The sequence below is a fragment of the Fringilla coelebs genome (genome assembly GCF_963513975.1).
Source record: "Fringilla coelebs genome assembly, chromosome: 31".
Taxonomy (NCBI): Eukaryota; Metazoa; Chordata; class Aves; order Passeriformes; family Fringillidae; genus Fringilla; species Fringilla coelebs.
Window position 1 is genome coordinate 1,510,602 of NC_140057.1, and position 26,245 is coordinate 1,536,846.

The 26,245-nt window shown below is 53.8% G+C and overlaps 1 protein-coding gene across 1 annotated transcript in view; it reads right to left on the bottom strand.

The window, feature by feature from the left end:
* Window positions 1-1,508: 1,508 nt before the first annotated feature.
* The window catches only part of LOC311164362 (uncharacterized protein), a 103,293-nt gene continuing 78,556 nt past the window's right edge, over window positions 1,509-26,245 (bottom strand). Inside the window, exon 2 of the mRNA XM_084223799.1 lies at window positions 1,509-2,953. Coding sequence (XP_084079925.1) covers window positions 2,202-2,942 — 741 coding nt within the window. The 5' untranslated portion in view covers window positions 2,943-2,953 and the 3' untranslated portion in view covers window positions 1,509-2,201. The remainder of the gene's footprint in view (window positions 2,954-26,245) is intronic.

The following is a 26,245-nucleotide window of genomic DNA, read 5'->3' on the forward strand; positions in this document are numbered from 1 at the left end:
GATGGGCAGGGGGCTTGGGGACCCACCCAGAGCGGATCCATTCCCCCCCAGAGCCCCAGGGAATCACGCCAGGGATCAACTGATGGGGACACAAAGGGATCCCCACGGAACCGCCCTTTTTCAATCCCATCCCCACCTTTCCCTCCCCTCTCCCATTGTTCCCCCAACCCAAAGACCCCTCCCAACTCCCTTTGGGAATCCCATCCCTCTCCCGCTCTGAATCCTCTTTTCCCCTGCACTCCCACCACTTTCCCATCCTGCCTTCAGCTCCACTTCTTGTCCCTGTGTTTGGTTTTGGGGGATCCAGGTCCCTCCTGCTCAGTCTGGGGGGTCACATCCCCCCTTTCCCTCAATTCATGCAGCTCCTGGCAGCTTTTTCCTGGGAGAAATCCCTGAGTTTTGGGACTTTTGGGGTGTAGTTTAAGAGTGTGACAGCTCTCTCTGGCTTTCCCCTCCCTGTTGTGGCCTCTCAGCTGCCCCTGACACCCTGGGGGTGCTGGGGTTTCCCTCCTGGGGACAAGGACGTTCATCCCTTTCCAGGAGCCCAGTGTCTGGCTGGGGCTCCAGGTCAGGGGGTCCTTGAGCAGCTGCCCCAGAACCTCCCCCAGGGTCTCCCAGCGCAGCCGCAGCCGCTCGGCCTGGGGTCCCCAAAGGCCTCAGCAAGCCCCAAGTGCCTCCCAGGAACCCTCAACCCCCTCCAACCCAGCATCCCCCACATCTTCCCCCCATGACACTGGCCATGGCCACGTCCCCACTTGTCACTGCCCATGTCCCACCATGCCCTCACCCATGGCTGTCACCCCACCACGTTTCCATCCCTGTCAATGTCCCACACATCTCCATCCATGCCCATGTCTCCCCATGTCCCCATCCCTGTTCATATCCATGTGTCCCCTTGTCAGCCTCCATGTGTCCTACCACGACCACACCCCTGTCTTAGTTCAATGTCTATTTTTAACTCAATATTGAATATTTTAAAGCAATAAAGAGAAATGAAAACAAAGTCAAGGCCAAAAGAAAAGGATTTCCTTGTCCATACCACCTGAGGATCCACTGCTTAGGTAGAAGGCAAGAACCTTTTTTTCGTGGAGTTTCTATCCCACTGTCTCCAAAATCTATTCCCCAGCTTTTCACCATTCATACGTGGAAGACACCCTTGGGATATAGGAAATCAAAATCATGGAATCCCTGAAGTTGGAAAAGAACTTGTCCTGGTTCAGGGCAAATTTGGGAGAGAACCCCCAAAGAGGTTCCTCTGGAAAGCAGATTCAATCAGCCCCTCCCGCAACTGATTCAGGAAAAATAAAATACCTCCTTGGAGAAAAGTGGAAAAAACTGTTTATTACACAATACAACCTAATCAATATTAAACTATAAAACCTCTTGCCGCTCTAAAACAGAGACAAACTCCCAAAGTCCCTCTGTGGGCTGTAGCTCAGCTCACTCAGTCTCTTATCAGTCCCTCCAGCGCTGGAAATGCCGCGGCCCAGGCCCGGCCTGGTGGGCCACAGGTGTGAGCTGCCGGTGCTCTGCTGGTGCTCAGGCCAGAGCAGGTTCAAACAGGTCCAAAGAAAAGGGGAAAAACCACAGCCCAGGGAACTTCTTTGCCTCAGCTAGCTAAAACTAACTAAAAGCCAAGGAGAGCTCTGTCCCGCTGTCTGTCCATCTGCAGACAACACAGTGCAGGAGCAGGAATGTGGAGGAGTGGGTGCAGTGTCTGAAAACAAACTGTGCACTGCTTCTCTCCCCCTTCACTCTCAGGACAAGTCTTGAAGATGCAAACCTTATTATTCAGGATGAACAGAACAGACTGGGAATACAAACATCATACAATCAACCCAGAATATACCTCCTAGATTTTCCAGTACTCCTTGATGCCACCAGAAGATAGGATTGAATGCAAAAGATTTTATGGGGTTGAAAGTTGACAAATCTGCTCTCCCCAAAGAATTCCCATTGTTGGTCTGCGTCCCAATGGATGTTCCTGCTGCTGGGTTTATCTAGCTGCCCACAGGGAACCAGGAAGATGTGGAGCCTCCAAGCCAGGTGTCTTCCCAGCACAGATCACCAGGACCACGGATCACCAGGACTCTGCCCAACGGGGTCACTGGGGATCATCCAATGTGGATCCTCTCATGGGGGATGGAGCTGGAGCAGCACACGAAGCTCTTCCAGCACTCAGGGCACTCACAGGGCTTCCCTTAGTGGCGCCTCCGTTGGTGTCGGGTCAAGATTGAGCTCGTGGAGAAGCTCTTCCCACACTCCCCACACTCGTAGGGCCTCTCCCCGGTGTGGATGCGCCGGTGCTTGGTGAGGGTGGAGTTTTGCTTGAAGCCTTTCCCGCAGTCGGGGCAGCGGAAGGGCCTCTCCTCTGTGTGAATCCGCTCATGTTTGAGGAGATCGCAGCTCCTTGGAAACCTCTTCCCACACTCAGGACACTCGTAGGGCCTCTCCCCGGTGTGGGTGCGCTGGTGTGTTCTCAGGTCCGATTGCCACCCATAGCTCTTCCCACATTCCAAGCAGGTGTGGGGCCGTTCCCCTGTGTGGACCACCTGGTGCCGAATCAGGGCCCAGCTTCCTCTGAAGCTCTTCCCACACTCCCCACACTTGTAGGGCTTTTCCCCAGAGTGGATCTTCTCATGTTTCTTCAGCCCAGAGCTGTATCTGAAGGTCTTCCCACACTCCTCACACTCATAGGGCCGTTCCCCAGTGTGGATCACCTGGTGCTGGATCAGGTCTAAGCTCCGACTAAAACCCTTCCCACACTCCAAGCACTTGTGTGGCTTCTCCCTGCCATGAGGCTTCTCCACCAGCTCTGAGCTCTGGCTGGATCTCTGGACACCTTCCTGGCTCAGGGGGGCTCTTTCCTCCTCACAGCTCCCTGGGCTGGGTTTGCAGCCCCTCCTCGTGCGGAGTCTCCAGGGCTTTTCCTCTTCCTCCATCCAGACACAACCTGGGAATGAAAAATCCTGGTTTGGAGAAAAAAACAAGATGAGAATGCCTTTGGCTGGGAGTTCCTCCATGCCCAGGTTCATCTCATTAAGTCACTGGACATCTTGTGTCTCTAAGAACCTCCAAAACACCAAGATTCAGCACAAAAATCCTCCAAACATCAAAACACAGATCAAAAACTTCCCAAACATCAAGATTCAGCAAAAACCCCCTCCAAAATATAAAGACTCAGAACCCACAAAAAACCATAGCGCCCAAAATTAGCCCAAGAAAGCTCAGAAATACCAAGATTCAGCCCTGTGAAAATCGTAGATCCCCCTCCCTGGTCACCTATTGCATGGGGGAGGGCAATGCTCCTGGGGCTGGGGGGGAGGCTGCAGATACAGGGAGGGGTGGAATCTTGTGGTGCTTCCTGTTTCTGCTCCTCCTCCTTCTGTGTCTTTACTCTTCCTCACACTCCTTCCTGCTATTCCTCCTTCTCCTGCACAATCCCACCTTCTCCTCCCATGTGCAGTGTTTGACCATTCTGTTCCTCAACCCTGCTTCTCCTTCCCTTCTCCTCCTGCCTCCAGGCCCAGCACCCACTGCCGGCTCCCTCTTCCCCCCAAACCCACCGCATCCCACCGCAGGGGCAGGGATGGAGCTGGGCCAGCTCGGGCTGGGGCAGCGCTGGGCTCTCGGCCGCTCCCGCCCGCACTCGCTCCCCACTGCAGCCGCTCCCGCCAGCACAGAGCGGGGGGGCCCGGCCTTGGCGCTGCCCCACTCCCACCTCCCCAAATTCCCCTCGCGGGGGGCGCTGGGGCCAAACGGGGAGCGCAGGTGGGGAACGCTGCGAGCTGCGGCTCTGCCTGGCAACTGGTGAGTCATCATCAGTGCGTGCTCTGATTGGCTGAGCACTGCCTGAGGGCTGGGGCTGCAGCAAGGGGGGACACCCTGCTCCAGGGGGGATGTCCCCTAAACGGGGGACCCCAAGAAAGGAAAGAGAAGGAAAGTGTCTTTACAAACAGATGCTGTGAATCTGCTCAGAGATAGGGCCAGGGATGCGTACATAAGGAAGTGACAGGAGAAGCCATCAGTTTCAGAAAATGTTATTAATTGATGACACAGATTGCTGCTCAGCCACCGTCCTGCTCAATTAATGAACTTCAAGAAGAATAACAAAGATTTCACAGAGCCATGAATATAGTTTGCTATACAAATGTAGAGAGCATATTAAGGGGATATGTAGTAGGTGGATTAGGATGTTTGTAGCTCTCAAGTACTTCAGCCAGTGGGAAAAGGGAGAAGGAGATGTGGCCAGGAAAATTAAGATGAACAGGAGGCTGTGTCCTCCAACAATTGGAGACCACATGGGAAATGTCTCATGGCCTCTTCCTTTTTTAGGACTAAAATTACTTTCACAGGACTCCTCTGTCTTCTTTGTGGACACAATCCTCTGGTGATGTCAATTTTTCCACACACCCTGGGACTCGTCTGGAACTCCCTCCACCGTCCGGGGCGGCGGGCAGTGAGTGCAGCTGAAGGTGCCTCACCCGGTTTGGGGGATCGGCTCCCTTGGGTGGCGGCGGCACCGGGGATTGATCGGGTACCCGAGAGTGACCAGGAGACCGATGAGTGACACATCAGGGGGGCTCTGAAGAGTCAGCAGGGAGAGAGCTCTGAAAATCTCATCAGTGAGTGCAGTGGGATCTTTGGGGAGTGAACATGGCAGGGCACCCATAGAGGGTAGAAAAGGGAAAGCCAGGAAGGGGTCCTGGCCAAAGGGATGATGATCCCAAAATATCTCTGAAGGGTCCCTTGGGAGAATGGTGATGTAGTTTGCACATTCCCCCAGAGGTAAATAAAGACAGGGACACACAGGGGGGCAATAAGGGAAGTGGAGAAGGGATTTGGACAACAGGGGATGGATGGTGTTGGTGTGCTGGGAAGGGACTGGGTGAAGGGCAGTGTGCAGCAATATGGATAAGGCAAGAAGCAGCAGGAGGAATCTATGACAAAGGATGATGGAAAGGAGGAGGAAGAGAAAAATACTGAGGATTGGGATATTTTTCAGCAGGGTCTTATCCTTAAAATTTGCCAGTCGATCCAGGTCCATTCTATCCCCAGTCTCCAGGACAGGAAATCACGGAGGTCAGGATTCCAGGCCTTTCTCTGTGGTGGGCAGCGGCAGCACCGGGCGCAGAGGTGCGGGACCGGCAGCACGGGCTGGGGGCCCGTGGGGAGCTGCGGGGCTGGGCCGGGGCTGTGGGGCAGCCGGGGCTCAGCGCCGGGCGCTGCCTGACCCCACCAGCCCCGGGCAGGGCCGGCAGTGGCCCCCGGCCCCCAGGAGGCTGCGGGACGCCCCGGCCGCTGCCCAGCCCCGTGGAGCTGCCGGCCCTGCCCGCCGGGGGGGCCGCCTTTGGACACTGCGGCAGGACAGGGACCGGCTCTGGGACACGGGCTGGGGAGGGCACCCTGAGCACAAGGAGCAAGGAACATCTGGGAAATGTGGATTGTACATGGAACAACTGGGATTTTCTTTCAAGGAGTTGGTTTGGGTCAGTGGAGAAAGGAAAGATTTTACAGAAAGCTCGGGAGCTGTCAGAGGATGAGCACCCACAGGCACTGAGGGGGGCTGCAGGAGTGGCACAAGAAGGCCCTGCAGCACTTGGGCACAAAGGCACAGCAGGTGAATGCAAGAACCAAGTGAATGCAAGAATGGAGGAAAGGAAGGGCTCACAGCCTGGTATTGAATCCCTGCTAAAGGCAGGGCTTTTGGAGCAAGAGATGTGTCCCTACAACACTCCTATCCTGCCAGTCAAGAAATCACATGGCTCCAAGAAGGAGGACAAGAAAAAGTGGTAGACAAAGCCTCGGTGAAATGGCTCAATTTTCTGCCTAAAAAGCATCTTCAGAGTATTTGAAAAAAAAGCACAAATGGTGGAGAAAAAGATTAAATATTTGGGACATATTTTGACTGAAGGTTTGTGGTGCATTGACCCAGAGAGGGTCTGGAAATCTCAGGAATAACATTACCCAGGACTAACAAGGAGCTGAGATTAATCAGAGGATTAACACTGAATTGCAGGAACGGGATTGACAATTCTGTGTTCTAGCCAGAACATTGTAGGACTTCCTGACCCCAGATAGTCTCAGTGTTACGGTATGGAAATGAGCAACAGAACAAAACTTGAGAAAATGGAAGAACAAAATGATTGATGTCTTAGCCATGGCTCTTCTAGACTCAGAAAAGAAATTGAATTCTAAGTGAATGTTAAACAGGGCCATGCCAAAAGAATTCTTGTGCGAAAATGTTGAACCCAGGGGCCAGAGTGGCCTCATTGTCTGCAGAATTGTGCAGACACAGCTCACATGGCAACTGAGGTTTGAAAACTGATAACAACAGGACGATCTCCTATAGTTCAAGTCTGGCATCAAGGTAAAGCTTTGAAACCAGAAGAGCCACTAAATGGATGAGCAGTGCTCAGTTATTACAGTATGAAACTTGTTCAATGGCACAGGAGGATTTAGAACTGAGGACAGGGCAAGGGTTTGAGCCAGCCTCCTGTTTGAACAGCCTGGAGAGGGGCTGGCAAGGAACCCAGGACAGCATTCCAGGGACAGAGTTCTAGACCCAGGCTGGGAGAGACTGAGCAGACACACCGACCTGGGCACTTTGCTGTTCCCAACACCCACCCAGGACATCGGCTCCTGCCTAAGGAGTGCAAAGCAGCCCCACTGGTGGCCAAGTGGCCCATGCCAAGTGTCCCTGAGGCCACAAACAGCCGCCAGCACAGCTCAACACGGGGGGACCCCTCAGCCTCGGCTCAAGGGCTCTCAAGCCCCGGAGATTTGCACTCCCCGCCGGCAGCAGCAGCAGGGGAGGCCGCCACTCAGCTGCCCTGAAGGCAACGCAGCAGCAGCCAGGGCTCCACAGCGGGCCAAGCCCCTGCGCCTGCCCACACATCCTCTGCTCAAATCCTCTGCCTGGCCACCCTCCTCGGCATCTCCAGCCCCTGGGGCCAAGCCTTGCTGCCACTGCTGCAGCTTCAGCGCTTTCTGGGCCTGCCCTGCCACAGCTGCTGGGGAACACAAGGGCACAATTCCACTCTGGGGCTCAGTTACACTCACACACTGGGCTGCCTGCGATTGCATGGCTGCAAAATTCACCATCTAATATTCTTTAACATTTTTTACATTGTATTTCTCTACTCAGTCTTGGTTTGTCTTTGCCTTAGGGAAAGGAATTCCGATCGTTTTTTTTCCAAGGGATGTTACACCACTCAATGGAGATGAGTTTAACATCTCAACAGACTGGGAACAGCCCAAAAGATGCCCACAGAGATAACGACCAGCAACAAAACATCAACCAACAGCAGCAAACAGCAACCAACAGCTACCCCAGACACTGCCCCCGGCAGAGCTGGAGACACCTGGTCTGGAAAAGGCTGAGAAGGAAATCCAGGAGTGTGCACCTCACCAACATCACAGGCAAAGAAATCTGGGTCCCACAGGAAACCAAATACTAACAACTACACAACTTGGAAACAATGAACATTAAACCAGTGGATTTAGATTGGTTCTGACTGTATCAAATTTAGGAAAAATCCAGTAAAACTCACATGTTTCATGGAATGATTTTCTCTCCACACCCAGGCTATTTGTGAAAGAAATTATTTCTTTTCACATCCTGGTCAAAAGAAAACCCTGGCCAGAATAAGGTAAAGACTTGATTTAATGTTGTTGGAGACTTCTTGCTCTTCCCCCAGTTTTGGTCACAAGATTGCACCATTAGCATGCCTCCGCTAATATTCCTTTTATATTTTATTTTGACTTTTATATTGTCAGTTTGGTTTGGGACAGGGGTGTGAGAATCAAGTTTTTCTCTTAGGAGAAGTATGAAAAATGTTTAATACCTTGGAGGTTTTTTGTGCACGTGTGTGTGTGCCTGCTAGCCATGGAAAAATTTTCATCTGGGTTTTTCGATGTTGACCTTCAGACAGCATTCTGAAAAATTAGAAGAGCTTCAAAGGAGACTCTTTAACACATAAAGAGTTAAAAAGTATTGTTAAAAAAAAAAAAAAAGGAGAAACAAAAAGCAGTGAGGGGAAAGGGTGGGAACCCCTGGGTCACTGGATGGCTGCTCTGGAACAGAAGCTTCATTCCAGCCAGCCTGGAGAGGAGCTTTAGAAATGCAAATTAACACTGCAGGGCAAAGTGTGGGCAATGTACCTGGGTCTCTTGCCTGGGGCAGGAATTGGGCTCATTCCCTCTGCCCCTCACCCCAAGCTCTGCCTGCTTGCACTGATGGAATTTGCACAGCTCCAGGCAGAGCCACTGCTGAGGATATCTGACTCTGCAACAGAAATGGGTTCAGCTGCAAAGGGAAACAGCAAATGGAGAATCTTCTGAAAGGTCACTTTAAAAAGTTGGGGGAATCATCCCTCTGCCCACTGCAACACCTGCTGTCACTCTCTGTGTTATATAGGGGGTATTAGACCAGTTTATTTTGGATTTGGTGGGGGTCTTTTGTGTTTTTTCCTTATTTAGGAAACTCAGTTAGGAATCCAAGAATGTTATGTTTAAATTACAGAAAAGCAATCAATTGATGCAGCCCTGGCTCCTGAGGGAGCACTAAAAATGGGCAAAAGCTGAAAGGCCACCAGGACAAATCCTACAACACCATGGACCAGCCCCTGGGAACCCTCAGGAACTCATTTCTGGAGCCAAGGAAACCATTTCTCATTCAATGGCATCGTTAGATTACAAGCTCTCCTCCAAATAATAACCAACCAGACAGCTCCAGCTCCTGACCTTCCTGCTGACCAATCCACTGGAGTGAGGAACACAACATTTCACCAGGGGATGGGATCAGATCATCTCTTAGCAGGAAAAGGAGGAGTTTGTGGAAAATTAAATGACTCAAGCTGCTGTTGGCAAATAGATGAGAAAGGAAAAGTAGAGAAACAGACAACAAAGGAAATAAGAAAGCAGCTCATGTACTGATCCAAACGTGGAAAGGATGGGAATGGGACACGGTTTTGTGGCACCCTGGCAGACCATGGGTTAAACAAATGCTGTTTCTCCTCTCATGTGCTGTAAAAAAATCGTATTTTATGATTGGGTTTTTGCAAATATCAAAATGAATATTATATGTGTTGCTTTTGAAAGTAATTCTCTTAAATAGTGTGTTAAACAGAGTTTTAGGTGATAACAAAATGTTAAAATAGAAACAATGCTATGTAGGATACTTTTCTTAAAGAAAGGACTTGAAGGGAGCTAGCAGCCACAGGACACCTAAATCTTTCAGAGAAAAAGAATTTATTGTCCTCTTATCAGAAGAAATTAACTTCTTCCCAATTCAAAGACTCTGTTAGGAATAGGAGGAAGAATCTGAGGATGACCAGACAGAATCCTTTGTTTGAATGGAATTTATGCATCATGTATGAAGTGTATGGATATGCAACAGGCTGTTGTTTTTAAGGGTTAATCCTTTGTTAACCAGTGTACTTTTCCTGGCTTGTGCTGCCCAGGAAAAGGTACCTGGACATCTGTAACTCTTTGTTTTTATTGTCTACTATTGTCTTGATTCAAACTGTCTAAAATTATTATTACTCTAATTGTACTATTATTTTTATAACTATTTTATTACTATTAAACCTTTGAAATTTTAAAAACAAGTGACTGGCGTTTTTCACATGTGCTACAGCAACTCTCATCTTTTTACCATGCTCCACACCTCGAGAGTGCAGCTCATTCAGCAGGTGAGCCAGGGGATGCAGGGGGCAGCCAGGCCTCCTGATCCAGAAACGGCTCCAGAAGGACACGGAATGGGGACAATGAGAATAATCCAAAATAAAAAAACACTCAGGAAATGAGATTGACTCAACAATAATTCATGTTTGTAAAGACAATGGGTGAAAAAACAAGAGGAGGGTCTGCAAGGAATAAAACGAATGAGTCTTCACAAAGAGATGGCGTGAATCTGCTTGGAGATAGGCTCAGGGACTTGTACAGATTTAAAAGAGTTACTAATTGATACGGACTGCTGGTCAGCTAAGGTCCGCTAAATTCCTGAACTTTAAGAGAAAGAACCAAGATTTAATGCAGCTATGAATTTAGGGTGTGATACTAAAGGGGGTGCACAGTAAAGGGCACATACAGCAGGCAGATCGGGGAGTCTTGGACCTTTCCAGTACCTCGGCCAGTGCGGTGAGGGCAGGGGGAGAAGCGGCCGGGAAATGAGGATAAAAAGCGAGGCTAAGATTGAAAGAGCGTCTGGGAAATGCCCCACGGCCTCTCCCTCTGCTCAGCAATAAAGTCACTTGCACAGGACTCCTCTGGCTGCCCCGGGCACAGAAACCTCCGGCGACGGGAATTTCCCCGCACAGCCCCGGCACGGGGCAGCCCCCTCTGGCCCAGCCACACGAACCGGGCCGAGCCAGCGCTGCTCCGCCAGCGGCTCCTGCCGAGGCAGCGCCGGCAAGGAGACCGCGGGCAGCCGCTCCCGCGGCGCCCTCAGCCCAGGGCCCACACGGCCCGGACACGGCACAACCCACCCGCCGGAGCCCCCTGCCGCCCCCGAGGCCCGCAGCGAGCCCCGAGCCCCCGCACAACCCAGCGCGGCTCCCACCTGCGCTGCGGCCGCCGCCTCCCCGCGCTCCGCCCGCTGCCGCCGCTCCCGGGCCCGCACACGCGCTCCGCCAATGGCGCCGCTGCGCAGCCACGGCCGCCCTCAGCCCGGCCCCGGGGCCCTGCTCGGCCCCGCTCCCGCCAATCAGCGCGCCACAACCACGACTGACAGCACCAACGCCCAATCGCAGCCGGGGCCGGGCTCTGCACGCGGCACGGCCCCGCCCCGCGCTCTCAGGGCCCCCCGGGCTGCGTGAGGGCAAAGGCGGAGCTGAGGAACAGCCCTGGGCCGGGCCCGGGCCCGAGGGGGATTGGGCTGCAAACACAAACAAACTTCTCCGCAGCTCCCGCCATGGCTTTCCCGGCACTGCCGCTTCGGTGCCTCCGGCTCAGCGGGAAGCCCTGGAGCCTCACTTCTCCTACCCCTAATTAGGAGCACCAGTGCATCGCTTTGATTTCCCCCAAGAAGGGAAAACCAACCAGAACTCCTTCGACTGCGTGGACGAGTGGAGAGACTTCTGGCAGAAAACGACAAAAATGGTTCTTTCCCAAGTTGGGAAGCAGCAAGTAAACAGAAGTGATGCGGGCCCGCCCAGCAGCGCCTCTCTGCCGTCCCAGCTGAAGCCCTCGCCGGCTGCTCCAGGCTCAAGGGCAGACCGGGAGCTCTGGGAAGGGGCCCCGGCTCGGGGCGCAGCCCCCGGGGCAGCCCCACGGCCCCCACGGCAGCTCCAAGGCTGGTCTTGGGAGTCCCTTTTTGGGGTTCAGGGGGGTCCCTCTTTGGGGTTCCTGGGTCCCTTTTTGGGGTTCAGGGGGGTTCAGGGCTCCATTTTTGGGGTCCCCCAGCATCCCCTGTCCCCGCAGCGGTGAGGGCTCCCTTTGTGGGGTTCAGGGGGGGTTCAGGGCTGCGTTTTCGGGGTTCAGGGGAATCTTGGGGGTCCCTTTTTGGGGTTCAGGGGGTTCTGGGGTTTCCCCCCCTTTTCTCCCCTCACGTTTCCTGCCTTTTTCTCCCCTCTTGTTTCCCGCCCTTTTCTCCCCTCATGGCTCCTTCCCCTTTCTCCCCTCACATTTCCCACCATTTCTCCCCTTCTGTTTCATACCTTTTCTTCTTCTCATTTCCCATCCTTTTCACTCAAGTTTATTGTCCTTTTTGCCTTCCATTTGCTGCCTTTTCTCCCCTCACATTTCCCCCATTTTCTCCCCTCATGTTTCCCCCCTTTTTCTCCCCTCACGTTCCCCGCCATTTTGTCCCCTCACATTTCCCACCCTTTTCCTCCTCACATTTCCCACCCACAATTCTCTCTTTCCCCCCACCAAGTTTCTCTGCGAGCTTTAACATAATTGCTTCCACATTCTTTCAACAATGGTAAACTTTATTAACAGGTAGAGCTACCCATATGGTGCAGTCATTATCAATTCTGCAGCCAACTTAAGGAAGCTCTTTATTTAACTTTCTAAGGTAATATCTATCTAAGGTAATACCTATCTAATACATATAATAGCTAATAATAATATTTATTTAATATATAATAATAATAATAATATTTGTTTAATATATTAATAGTCTATTTTGTATATTCCTAATGTATGTATTTTCATAAAATACCTAATCTATAATAATTATTTCTATATGTTCCTAATATCTGTATGTTAGTAACATATATATAATCTATCTTTCTTGTTTACTTCTATAAAGTATATCTATAAAGTAACTAATTTGATATAATTATGGGGGGTTCAGAGCGGTCTGTGGCTTGGCTTGGATTCAGCCACACCGACTCCTCCCCGAGGATTTTAGACAGCCAGGTCTGGCCACTGAGGATCCTTCTCTGTGGCCTGCAATATTTCAGATATTTAAGCTATTTCAGAACATTTCAGGTTCTGTGCCAGAAGCAGAACCCAAAAAGACCTGGCCAGGTCCCTCTCTGCTCAGCGGCACCAGCGCCACAGAGTGCGCAGGGAGAATCCTGACTCTCGCTTATTTTTCAGAGAGCTCAGGATCAGGCTGGTCTGCGCTGCCAGGGAACGGATGTTAGGATCCTCCTCTCGTCTTTCCATTGTGCCAAGGTCTACAACAAAAACGGAGCCCGGATCAGACCCTGTGTGCATATTCAGAGACCCCTCGGATCCCCCCCCCCCAAGGCTCCCCACTCACCAGAGAGGAGAGCAGACATGGTCTCCTCGTTCTGCTCCGTCAGGCGCCGAGCAGCCAGCCCTGGGCACAGAGCTCCATCAGCCCCTGCTCCCCCAGCAGCATGGCCGCCCTGCCCTCCCCCCTCCCGCATCCACCAGGCAAGGTGGCCCCCAAAGCCACCTTGGAGGTGGCATGGAGGGCACAGGGAGGCCGAGACCCTGCCCGTGGCCCAAGAAGGGACTCTGGGGAGTGAGACTCACCAAGGAATCTGAGGGCCGCCTCTCTCAGCGGGGCCTGAGGGCTCATCAGGTAGGGCTGGCTGTCCAGCACGAACTGTTCGGCCTTGCTGCTGTCCTTGGCCAGCTGCAGAGAGCACAAAAGGTGAGGGCATTTCTCAGAGCAGCCCCGTGGCTCAGAGCCCTCCCTCATCCCAGGGCCGTGGAGGGGACATGGACGTGGACATGGGGATGGACATGGACGTGGACATGGACATGGACATGGACATGGACATGGACATGGAGGAGGCTCCTGTTGTTGAGCCAGGGCCAAGGGTGCAGCTCCAGGCTTTGGGCCCAGCTGCAGAGCTCACAAGCCCTCACATCCCAGCTTGGGGGGCTCCATCCTCACCAAGCACTCGCCCATCTTCCATATCTGGTTTTTCTGCACCAGCTTCTTGAGCTCTTTCCACTTGAGGAGCTCTGCTACAGCCACGACGGCTTCCTTGGAGGCCTGGCGGGACAGAAGCTGTGAGGTGGCACCATGGAAGGAGCCCACGCCACAATGGCCGGGACCCCTGAGGGGTGCCAGCCATTTCTCTCAGGGTCAGCGCTCAGCCATCAGTACCTTGGCCACACTGGGGGCCTCGTCACTCATGTGAAGAGCCAGCTGCACCAGGACCTTCCATGAGTTGCTCTTCATGGCCTCCTTGTCCCTCCATATTGTTTTACCCAGCAGCTCTCTGAAGAGGGAGATGGAGCACTCCCGCACACACTCTTCCCTCTGGTTAGGAAGGAGGAAAGGTGAGCTCGGCACACAGCGGATCCCCGCCTGAGGCCAGGAGGGGCTGAGCTGAGGTTTCCCGTCCTTTTCTCCCCTTAAATTTCCTTCCTTTCTCACCCCATCATGTTTACTGCTCTTTTCTCCCCTCACCTTTCCCTCCCTTTTTCTCCCCTCACATTTCCCCCCCTTTCTCCCCTCACCTTCCCCACCATTTTCAGACCAGACTCCACACTCCAGGCTCCCAGCCCAGCGCAGGCAGAACCCCAGCTGGGCTCGCAAGGCCCAGAACCACCCCAGGAGAGCCCAGGGCAGCGGGGCCTCCCACATCAGCCTCCCGCATCACCCTCACCGCATCAAAGAGGCTCCAGATCTTCTGCACCGCCTTCAGAGCCATGCTGCTGGCCTCTTTCTTCTGCAGGTGCCCCAGAACGTTGTGGAAGGTGTCCAGGGCCATCACTGAAATATCCCAGGAACGGTGCCCCAGGAATTTCAGCATCTCAGGCAGGAGGGCCTTCATTTTTTTGGCCTGTGTACAGGACAGTTTCCATTCAGTGAGAAATTCTGGGCCTGGTCGGCTCCCAAAACAGCCACCAGGCCACACGTCATGGCAGGCAGGGCGTTCAGAGCAGCCACCCCAACACCTGAATCTCCCAGCCCAACCAAGCCACCATCTTTTCTCTGAGACCTCAGAGGCCCAAGGTGCCACATTCTGCCCCCTGCTCACCGTGTCGGCGCTCTCCGACAGCGTCTCCAGAGCCCTGAGCACCAGAGGGACCATTTCCATCTTTGGAGACGCCAGAAGGCTCAAGTTCTTGTAGAGTGGCCTTATTTTGTTCTCCAGCACATCACCGTAGGCCAGCATCTAGGAAAAAAAATCATCAGAGAAGCTGGCACGGCTCCCTGACATGGCTGAGGCGCCAAGGACACGACGTGGGCCTTTCCCTGCGGACTCACAGCCAAGAAAGTCAGGCACGACTTCTGCTGCCCGGTGAGGATGTTGTCTTGCCAGTCCTGCAGTTGCTCTTGCAGCTCCTTCAGGACCTTCTCCAGAGTCTGGCGCACGGAGAACATGGCCTTCCACAGACCGGCTTTGTCGCTGCGAGGCGGAGAGCGCTGTCAGCATGGCCGCCTCGGCTACCCGGGCCAGGCTACCCCGGAGGTGGGCATGGCTGACAGGGTGTGGGAGCAGCGAGCTGCCCCTGGGCTGGGAAGTGTGGTGGGATGGAGGCCCAGCTCCTTTTGGGGCTCCTTGGCAGCCACAGAGTCTCCCCACATGGAACAATTCTCCAGGTGGTCATGGCCAGTACCTGAAATTTGGAGTGGCCTCCAGAGCTGTGGTGATGACGCTGGCAGGCCACTTGTTCGCCATCAGGACGAGGAGGGAGTGAAGGCTGTCAGCGATGGCCGTGTTTTTCTCGTTACAGTAGCGAAAGATGTGTCTCACCACCCGTGGCACCTGCAGGGAACAGGGGTCAGGGTTGGTGCTGCCATTTTGCTGTGTCTGGAGCTGCCCTGCCCCATCCCTCTGTGGGGATTTTAAATAACACACTTAACCCATCTCAAAACAGGGTGAGGCAAGATGGGGCTGAGCTGCCTCAGGGTGGCTTCAAGAGCCTCAACACACTTTGGAGGGAGGGAGGGAGGCAGGAACCCGACAGGGCTCGAGGCAATCCCACCACTTACATCCGTCAGCCACATCTCAGGGGATTTCATGGCCTCCTGCAGAAACTCCATCTGAGCGTGCTTGTTGAGGAGGTTGGAGCGCCCCAGGATCTCGATGGCCTCCAGGACGACTTCAGTCCTCTCTGCAGGCCCCAGGTATCCCCCAAAGGCCTGTGGGGCAGGGAGGAAGGGAATAAAGGCCGGTGCCAGGCAGTGCCTTTTTCCCCCCCTCACGTTTCCCTCCCTTTTCTCCCCCTCACATTTCCCCCACTTTTCTCCCTTCACTTTTCCCACCCTTTTTTCCCCCTCACATTTCCCACCCTTTCCCCTCTGACATTTCTCATCCTTTCTCCCTTCACTTTTCCCGCCCTTTTCTCCCCTCGCGTTTCCTTCCCTTTTTCTCCCCTCACATTTCCCATCCTTTTCTGCCCTCATATTTCCCACCTTTTTCTCCCCTCACATTTCCTGTCCTTTTCTCCCCTCACATTCCCACCATTTTCCCCCTTACATTTCCCACCCTTGTCTCCCCTCACATTTCCCACCATTTTCCCCCCTCACATTTCCCACCCCTTTTCCCCCCTCACATTTCCTTTCCTTTTCTCCCCTCACATTTCCCACCATTTTTCCCCCCTCACATTTCCTTTCCTTTTCTCCCCTCACATTTCCCACCCTTTTCCCCCCTCCCCGCCTCCACACCTGAACTTTCCAGGCGCAGGGCGCGTTCACCCAGGAGTAGATCTGAGATTCCCAGTTTTCTGGGGGCTGGACACCGCTCTCTGTCATGTCACCTAAAAAAGAGGTGACAGTGGGGACACGCTGGCACCCACACCAAGGACAAGGGGACATCACAAGGCTGAGGTGTACGTGGGGAATGCAGCCCAGCGCAGCTCCTCTTACATTTCTGCGCAGACAGGAACGTCATGAGGCAGCAGAGAATTTCCACCACCACCGAGATGGTTTCTGGTGGCTTGAACAACTTGAAAAACAGATGGCCCAGCAGCTTCCCCAGGACTGGCATCTCGATCTGCTCTCTGGGATCATCATCCTCATCCTCCTCATCTTCATCATCCTGGCGGAGGAGAAGAAGGGTTGAGGGGAGGTCTGAAGGCACTTTGGGGGTTGTGGCTGTACCTGGGCGCAGGCATGGCCTGGTTTGGAGGGTGGCTGGTCCTTACCTGCCTGGTGACAGTGTCAGCCAGGAGATGGCTCAGCAGCCGAATCCTGCCCATGGCCCTCTCCTGCACTTCTGCCCTGTCGCAGAACAGGTAGTCCAGCAGAACCTGGCGACAGAGAAGCTGCAGGTGAGGCCCCACAAGCTGACACCCATGGCTCCCTCTTCTCCTGAGAAACACTTGCACCGTCCCTTCCAGGCTTCCTAAAGCCTGCAGGGAGGATCCTCCTCTGGCAGGAGGCAGGACAAGACCGGACACAACCCTGAGCTCAGAGCGAGGAACACCTGGATGTGCTCCTCACTCCTTCCACCCTCCCACTCTGCCCAGTCCAGACCTCCAGCATGTCCCGCAGCATCTCGTAGCGTTTGGGGTCGGGAGTGTTGAGCACCATCACCTCCAGCATGGTGTCCATGGAGTTCAGGGCCTGCAGGGATGACGGAGAGCAGCGCCTGTGATTCTGCTGTCCCTCCCCACCCTCAGGACGCCGATCTGAACTCGCAGTGTGAGGGGAGGGACGCAGGAACAGAGCTGCCAGCAGCGCTGGAGCCCAGCAAGGGATGAAGGAAGGAGGGTTCCAAAGTGAAGCTGAGGCTGGAAGCAGGAGCAGCCCAGAAGGACTGGAGGCTCCTGCAGCTCTCATCTCTTACCCGAGTGCAGAGGGATGCTTCCTGGCTTTGCATTTCCCAGCGTGGACGGAGGAAAAAGACGCTGTTGAAGCAGAGCCTCACAATCTTTCTGGTCTCCAGCTCTGTCCCGATGTTGCTGTCGAGAGAGAGGGGCCCAGTGGGATGCTGCTGCTGGGTGCAGCGCTTCCAGGAGGGATGGGGAAGGTGGGCACGGAGCCCTGGGCAGGGTCTGCAGCCCCTCGGGCCGGTACCTCAGTCCGGAGAAGGCGAGCATGGCGTGCCGCCGCAGCCGGTTGTTAATCTCATCCCTGGGCTCCAAATCCAGCACCATCTGCAGGGCACAGCTGGGTTGGGACCTGGCAGCTGCCAGCCCCAACTGCCACCAGAGCCACGGCCTGGCATCCCAGGAAAACGGGGATCCCTGTCCCATCACCTGGATGGTCTCCACCAGCTTGTATCGGCTGCAGAAGTCAGCCAGCTCCTCGACGAAGTCATGGAGCGAGGCATCCCTGCACAGGATGGTGATGGTGTGGAGGAATTCCTCCTTCTGCTCTTCTTCCTGGAACTGGGGGGGGACACAGCGACAACGGGGACAGCGTGAGACGAGGTCACCCAGCACCCTCCACCGGCCACAACCGCCATCCAACATGGCTACCTTGTTGGGGCTGCTGGCGAAGGCCTGGATGAAGTCCACGGAGTGACGTGCGTGATCAGGTACCCAGCTGGCATCTGTCAAAGAAGGAAAGAAGGGAAAGTTTCAGGGAGAGAGGAATCAGCAGGATCTGCCTCCCCTTTGTCGCTAGGCACCAAACCCCTTCCCAATCCCTCGAGGGCCCCTCACTCACTGAGCTCCAGCGGCTCCACCACGGTCACCTCGCCGGGCTCCACTGTGGGTTCGCCCTTCTCAGGAGATCCCTCCTCCTTCCAGGCCACCTTGGCCAGCGTTGGAGTTGTTGGAGTTGCCTTCTCCATTCTTCAGAAGAAAGGATGGCAGTAGGGAAATGGATACAGGCAGTCGGGTGAAAACCCGATGGCTTCGAGGCGAGACGTGAGCTGCGCTCGCGGGTTTGGCGCCAGCCGCGCTCTCTGCGTCCTCTCTCGTCGCTGTCCTGACGGACACTGAGGGTTCGGGGGCTGCTCCGGTGCCAACAGCGCTCGGTGACAACGGAACTGTCACCGGGGAGCCCTTTGTGACACCCCAACATTCCACACTGAACATTCCACGGGTGGATCCCTTCCCCTCCCCCTGCTAAATGGACCCCCAACGTCTCCAATCCCACCTCAGTCGTTGCTTTGATCCACAAAATCCTCAAATTCTCCCCAAAGTCTTCAATTCTCACCATCAAATCCCCTCCATGTGAAATAAATTTTGTTTCCTCAAAATACTGGACTTCTGCCTCAAAATCCCGCAGCAAATTATCCAATCACCACCCCAAATCCTGCACTCATCCTAAATCTCCTTTTCTGACCCCAAAATCCCTCTGTTCCTCCCTCAAACCTCATCTCCAGATCCCAAATGTGCCTTTTCTCAGCCCAAACCCTTTCCCTGTACCCAAAATCCTCCGTTTCTCACCCAAATCCCCTCCACACACCCCAAATCCTCTCTTCCTTCTCCCAAATCTCTTCCAGAATCCCCCAAAATCCTCCTTTTCTGACCCGAAATCCCATCCAGAACCCCCAAAATCCTTCTTTTCTCAACCCTAATCTCTTCCAGAACCCCTAAAATCCTTCTTTTCTGACCCCAAATGTTTCCCAGAACCCCCAAATCCTCCTTTTCTGACCCTAAATCCTTCCTAGAACCCCCAAAATCCCCCTATTCTCACCCCAAATCCCATCCAGAACCCCCAAAATCCCATCCAGAACCCCAAAATCCTCCTTTCCTGACCTCAAATTCCTTCCAGAACCCCCAAATTTTCTTTTTCTGACCCCAAATCTCTTCCAGAACCCCCAAAATCCCAACCAGAACCCCCAATATCCTCCTTTTCTCACCCCAAATCCCAACCAGAACCCCCAAAATCCTCCTTTTCTTCCCAAAAATCCCTCCCAGAACCCCCAAAATCCTCCTTTTCTCACCCCAAATCCCCTCCCCACACCCCAAATCCTGTTTTTCTGGCCCTAATTCCCTCCCAGTACCCCCCAAATTCCTCCTTTTCTCACCCCAAATCTCTTCCAGAACCCCTAAAATCTTCCTTTTCTTCAGCCAAATCTCTGCTAGAACCCCCAAAATCCTCCTTTTCTCACCCCAAATCCCTCTCAGAACCCCCAAAATCCTCATTTTCTGACCCCTAATCTCTTCCAGAACCCCCAAAATTTTCCTTTTTTTACCCTAAATCCCATCTAGAACCCCCAAATCCCCTCCCCACACCCCAAATCTCTTCCAGAACCACCAAATTTCTCCCAGAACCCCCAAAATCCTCCTTTTCTCACCCCAAATCCCAACCAGAACCCCCCAAATCCTCCTTTGCTTCCCCCAAATTTCTTCCAGAACCCCAAATCCTCTTTTTCTTCCTCCAAATCCCATCCAGAACCCCCAAAATCCTCATTTCTGACCCCAAACCCCATCCAGAACCCCAAAATCCTCCTTTTCTCACCCCAAATCTCTTCCAGAATCCCCCAAATCCTCCTTTTCTCACCCCAAATCCCTCCCAGAACCCCCAAAATTCTCTTTGCTTCCCCCAAATCTCTTCCAGAATCCCCCAAATCCTCCTTTTTTTACCCCAAATCTCTCCCAGAATTCCCAAATCCCCTCCCCACACCCCAAATTTCTTCCAGAACCCCCAAAATCCTCCTTTTCTCATCCAAAACCTCTTCCAGAACCCCTAAAATCCTCCTTTTCTGACCCCAAATCTCTTCCAGAACCCCCAAGTTTTCATTTTCTCACCCCAAATCCCTTCCAGAACCCCCAAATCCCTTCCAGAATCCCCAAAATCCTCCTTTTCTCACCCCCAAAATCTCTTCCAGAACCCCCCAAATCCTCCTTTTCTGACCCCAAATCCCTTCCAGAACCCCCCAAAATCCTCCTTTTCTGACCCCAAATCCCTCCCAGAACCCCAAAATCCTCCTTTTCTGACCCCAATTCCCATCCAGAACCCCCAAATCCTCCTTTTCTGACCCCAAATCAGAGTCCTGAGCTGCCAAAGTTTATGGATGGCAAAAATTACCAAGGGATGGAGATGGAGAAACCCAGAAGGGGTGGAAAAATTGAGAGGAAAAGCCAAATTTTGGAGGGGAAAACATGAGGGGAGAAAAAGGCAGGAGGGGAGAAAATGGTGGGAAAGGTGAGGGGGAAAGGGTGGGAAAAATGAGAGGAAAAGGGTGGAAAACACGAGGGGAAAATGGGAAATGTGAGGGGAAATTACAGGAAAAGGGAGAGGGAAAAATGGTGGGAAATGTGAGGGGAGAAAAGTGGAAAATGTGAGGGGAAAAATGAGAAATGTGAGGGGAAAAGGGTGGGAAAAGAGGAAATATGGTGGGAAATGTGAGGGGAGAAAAGGGTGGGAAAGGTGAGGGTAAAAAAGGGAGGAAAATGTGAGATAAAAATGGGAAATATGAGGGGAAAAAGGGTGGAAAAAGAGGAAAAATGGTGGGAAATGTGAGAGGAGGAAAAGGCAGGAAACATGAGGAAAAAAAGGCAGAAAATGTGAGGTAAAAAATGAGAAATGTGAAGGAAAAAGGGTGGAAAAAGAGGAAAAATGGGAAATGTGAGGGGAGAAAAGGGTGGGAAAAGTGAGATAAAAATGGGAAATATGAGGGGAAAAAAGGGTGGGGAAAAGTGACAGGAAAAAATGTTGGGAAATGTGAGGGGAGAAAAAGGTGAGAAATGTGAGGGGATAAAAGGGGCAAAAAATGTGAGGTAAAAAAATGAAAAATGTGAGGGAAAAAAGGTGAAAAAAGAGGAAAAAATGGTGGGAAATGTGAGAGGAGGAAAAGGCAGAAAATCTGAGGTAAAAAATGAGAATTGTGAGGGGAAAAAAGGGTGGAAAAAGAGAAAAATGGTGGGAAATGTGAGGGGAGAAAAGGGCAGAAAATGTGAGGTAAAAAATGAAAAAATGTGAGGGAAAAAAGGGTGGGAAAAGAGAAAAACGGTGGGAAACGAGGGGAGGAAAAGGCAGGAAATATGAGGAGAAGAAAGACAGAAAATGTGAGATAAAAAAGAGATATGTGAGGGGGAAAAGGGTGGGAAAAGAGGGAAAAATGTTGGGAAATGTGAGGGGAGGAAAAGGCAAGAAACATGAGTAGAAAAAAGGCAGAAAATGTGAGGTGAAAAATGGGAAATGTGATGGGAAAATGGTGGGAAAAGTGAGAAGGAAAAATGTAGGGAAATGTGAGGGGAGAAAAGGCAGAAAATGTGAGGGTAAAAATGAAAAATGTGAGGGGAAAAGGGTGGGAAAAGAGGAGAAAAAGGCGGGAAACGGCGGCCGGCGCGGGTCCTCCCAGCCGGTAGGCGGCGCCACCCGTCGTGCCCCGCGCGGAGGGAGCGGAGGAGCCGCGGTAAAATGGCGGCGGGGCCCGGGCGGGGGTCGGGGGAGGTTTTGAGGGGTCCTGAGGGGGTCCGGAATGAGGAGGAGGGCGGTGAGGGGGAGTTGGGGGTGGGGAGAAGGGAGAAGAAGGGGTCGGGGGTGGTTTGGGGGGGATGCGGGGGGCGGGAGGGGGCGGGGGGTGAGAGGGGAGGGGGCGTGAGGGGAGGAGGGAGCTGAGGGGGTTTGGGGAGGGCTGAGGGGGTTTGGGGTGCGGGGAGGGGATTTGGGGCTCATGGAGGGGATTTGGGGTGCGGGGAGGGGATTTGGGGTTCATGGAGGGGATTTGGGGTGCGGGGAGGGGATTTGGGGGGAAGAAAAGGAGGATTTGGGGTGGCAGTGGGGGATTTGGGGTGAGATGAGGGATTTGGGGGAAGAAAAAGAGGATTTGGGGTGCGGGGAAGGGATTTGGACGAAGAAAAGGAGGATTTGGGGGTTCTGGGAGGGATTTGGGGTTTTGGGAGAGATTTGGGGGAAGAAAAGGAAGATTTGGGGTGGGATGGGGGATTTGGGGTTCATAGAGGGGATTTGTGGGGAGAAAAGGATTTGGGGTGGCAGTGGGGGATTTGGGGTGCAGGGAGGGGATTTGGGGTGCAGGGAGGGGATTTGGGGTTTTGGGAGAGATTTGGGGGAAGAAAAGGAGGATTTTGGGGTGGGATGGGAGATTTGGGGAGTCTGGGAAGAGTTTGGGGTGAGAAAAGGAAGATTTTGGGGTTCTGGATGGGATTTGGAGGTTTTAGAAAGGATTTGGGGTGCGGGGAGGGGATTTGGGGGTTCTGGGAGGGATTTGGGGTGAGAAAAGGAGGATTTTGGGGGTTCTGGAAGGGGTTTGGGTTGAGAAAAAGAGGATTTGGGGTGTGTGGAGGGGATTTGGGTGAGAAATGGAGGATTTTGGTCCAGGGAAAGGGTTTGGGCTAAAAAAAGGCACATTTGGGATCTGGAGATGAGGTTTGGGGGAGGAACAGAGGGATTTTGGGATCAGAAGAGGAGATTTGGGATGAGGGGAGGAATTTGGGGTGGAAAAGGAGGATTTGGGGTGGGAATTGGATCATTTGGGGAGGGATTTTGAGGGAAAAGTTAAAAATTTAGGAGAAAAAAAACGATTTTTTTATTTGACACGGAGGGGATTTGGGGTGGGAAATGAGGATTTTGGGGTAAAAATTGAGGATTTTGGGGAGAAATTGAGGATTTTTGGGGTAAAGATTGAGGATTTTGGGGTGGGAATTGAAGATTTTGGGGTAGAAACGGGGTCTGAGGTGGGATTTGAGATCTTTACCTTGGGAGTTCAGCACAAGGAGAAGAATTTTGAACCAAAAATCGCCGATTTGAGACCAAAAAATGAGATTTTAGGGTGGAAAAAAGGGTGAAATGAATGAATTTGGACAGAGGGAGAGAATTGGGGTGCAAAGCCCAAATGTGGGGAGCCCCAAACCCCCCTTTTCTCCCTGCTCAGGCATGGCCGTCCCATGGAGGAGGAGGAGAAGCCCCCCCGGGGGGGGGGAGGAGCCGGCGGGACCGGGCGAGGATGGGGGGGGGCCCGGGGGAGCCCCCCCAGAACCTGAGGGGTCCCTGAGACCCAGACAGGGGTTACTGGTGAGACTGGGAGGGACTGGGAGGGGAGATTGGGGGGGGTGGGACCGCCCTGAGGGGGTTTGGGGGGGCTGGGGGCGTTCTGGGGGGCTTAGGGGGAGTTTTGGGGGTGTTTGGGGGGGGCTGGGACCCCCCTGAGGGGGTTTGGGGGGCTTTGGGGGTGTTTGGGGTATTTTTGGGGTGGTTTGGGGTGTTTTTGGGGTTGTTTTGGGTTGTTTTAGGGTATTTTTGGGGTGTTTGGGGTATTTTCAGGGTGTTTTGGGGGTGTTTTTGGGATGGTTTGGGGTTATTTTTGGGGTGTGTTTGGGGTACTTCCGGGGTGTTTTTGGTGTGGTTTTGGGTATTTTTGGGGTGTTTGTGGTATTTTCAGGGGGTTTAGGGGTGTTTTTGGGGTGGTTTGGGGTATTTTGGGGGGTTTTTGGGGTGGTTTGGGGGATTTTAAGGGTGTTTAGGGGTGTTTTTGGGGTGGTTTGGGGTATTTTGGGGTATTTTCAGGGTGGTCTTGTGGTAGTTTGGGGTATTTTTAGGGTGTTTTTGGGGTATTTTTAGGGTGTTTTTGGGTTGGTTTTGGGGAGTTTTTGGGGTGGTTTTGGGGTCTATTTGGGGTATTTTTAGGGTGTTTTTGGGGTGAATTTTTGGTTTTTTGGGGTGTTTTTGGGGTATTATTAGATTGGTTTTGGGGTGGTTTTGGGGGTATTTTTACGGTGTTTGGGGTATTTTGGGGTGTTTGGGGTATTATTGGGGTGTTTTTGGGGTATTTTGAGATATTCTGGGGTGTTTGGGGTGTTTTGGGTTTTTGGGGTATTTGGGCTGTTTTTGGGGTGGTTTGGGGGTATTTTTGGGGTATTTTTGGGCTGTTTGGGGTGTTTTTGGGGTCTATTTGGGGTATTTTTAGGGTGTTTTTGGGGTGTTTTGGGTTTTTTGGGTGTTTTTGGGGTGTTTTGGGGGTATTTTGGGGTGTTTTTGGGGTATTTTGGGGTGTTTGGAGCCCCCGGTGGATGTTGGTTCCCCTCCCCCACAGAAGGCCCTGCAGCGCCTGCTCAGCGGCCGCCTCACCTGGGGACAAGGTGAGGGGGCGGGGCCAGCGGGGGGAGGGGCAATGTCACCTGGGGGTCCCCAATGTCACCTGGGGGGTCCTGATGTCACCTGGGGGGTCCCCAATGTCACCTGGGGGGAGGGGCAATGTCACCTGGGGGGGTCCCTGTGTCACCCGCTGTCACTTGGGGGGTCCCTGTGTCACCTGGGGGGAGGAACGGGGCCACCTGATGTCACCTGGGGGGGTTCTGGTGTCACCTGAGGGGTCTCAATGTCACTTGGGAGGGTCCTGGTGTCACCTGGGGTGTCCCCAATGTCACCTGGGGGTGTCTCCACTGTCCCCTGTGTCACCTGAGGTGTCCCCTGTGTCTCCTGGGGGTGTCCCCAATGTGTCCCCGGGGTGTCCCAAATGTCCCCTGGGGTGTCCCCTGTGTCACCTGGGGTGTCCCCTGGGGTGTCTCCACTGTCCCCTGGGGTGTCCCGTGTCACCTGGGGGTGTCCCCTGTGTCGCCTGGTATCACCTGGGGGTCCTGGTGTCACCTGGGGGTCCCTGTGTCACCTAGGGGTGTCACCTGGGGTGTCCCCCATGTCCCCTGGGTGTCCTCTGTGTCCCCTGGGTGTCCCCACTGTCCCCAATGTCACCTGGGGGTGTCCCCAATGTCCCCTGTGTCACCTGGGGTGTCCCCTGCATCCCCTGGGTGTCCCCAATGTTACCTGGGGTGTCCCCAATGTCCCCTGTGTCACTTGGGGGTGTCCCCTGTGTCCCTTGGGGTGTCCCCACTGTCACCTGGGGTGTCCCCACTGTCCCCAATGTCCCCTGGGGTGTCCCCTGGGGTGTCCCCTGTGTCACCTGGGGGTGTCCCCAATGTCACCTGGGGTGTCCCCAATGTCCCCTGGGGTGTCCCCTGTGTCCCCTGGGGTGTCCCCAGTGTCCCCTGGGTGTCCCCCCTGTGTCTCAGGTGTCCCCTGTGTGTCCCCAGACCCCCCCCCACAAGCCCCCCCGGCAGCGCTGGTGTTGGGGACCCCGGCCCGAGGGCGGCCCAGGGAATGACCAGTTCAAACCAGTTCACACCAGTTCAAATCAGTTCAAACCAGTTCAAACCAGTTCCCTTCCCAGTCCATCCCAGTCCCTCCCAGTTCCCTCCCAGGCCCTCCCAGTCCCTCCCAGTTCATTTCCCAGTCCTTCCCAGTATATGCCAGTCCTTACCAGTCCATCCCAGTCCTTCCCAGTCCGTTCCAGTATATCCCAGTTCACTCTCAGTCCCTCCCAGTATATCCCAGTTCATTTCCCACTCCATCCTAGTCCCTCCCAGTTCCCCCCAGTCCCTCATAGTTGTTTTCCCAGTATCTCCCAGTCCCTCCCAGTCCCTCCCAATCCCCTCCCAGTCCTCCCCAGTATATCCCAGTTCATTTCCCAGTCCCCCCCCAGTGCCCCCCAGTCCCTCCCAGTTCACTCCCAGTCCATCCCAGTCCATCCCAGTCTATCCAAGTCCCCCCCAGTCCCTCCTAATCCCCTCCCAGTTCCCCCCAGTCCCTCCCAGTATATCCCAGTTCATTTCCCAGTCCTTCCCAGTCCCTCCCAGTCCCCTCCCAGTCCCTCCCAGTCTCTCCCAGTCCCTCCCAGTTTGTCCCAGTCCGTGCTGACCCCAGGATTCCCCCCCAGGTTTGGGAGCCCGCGGGGGGCCCGGGGGGGGCCCTGGAGCAGCTGCAGCTCAGCAGGTCAGGGGGGACCCCAAAATGGGGAGGGGGTCCCAAAAATGGGGAGGGGGTCCCAAAAATGGGGAGGGGGTCCCAAACATGGTGGGGGACCCCAAAAATGGGGGGGAGACACAAAAAATGGGGGAGATCCAAAAATGGGGGGATCCATTTTTGAGGTTCCTGGGTCCCTTTTTGGGGGTTCAGGGCCCCGTTTTTGCGGTTTGGGGGGGTTTGGGGTCCCTTTTTGGGGTT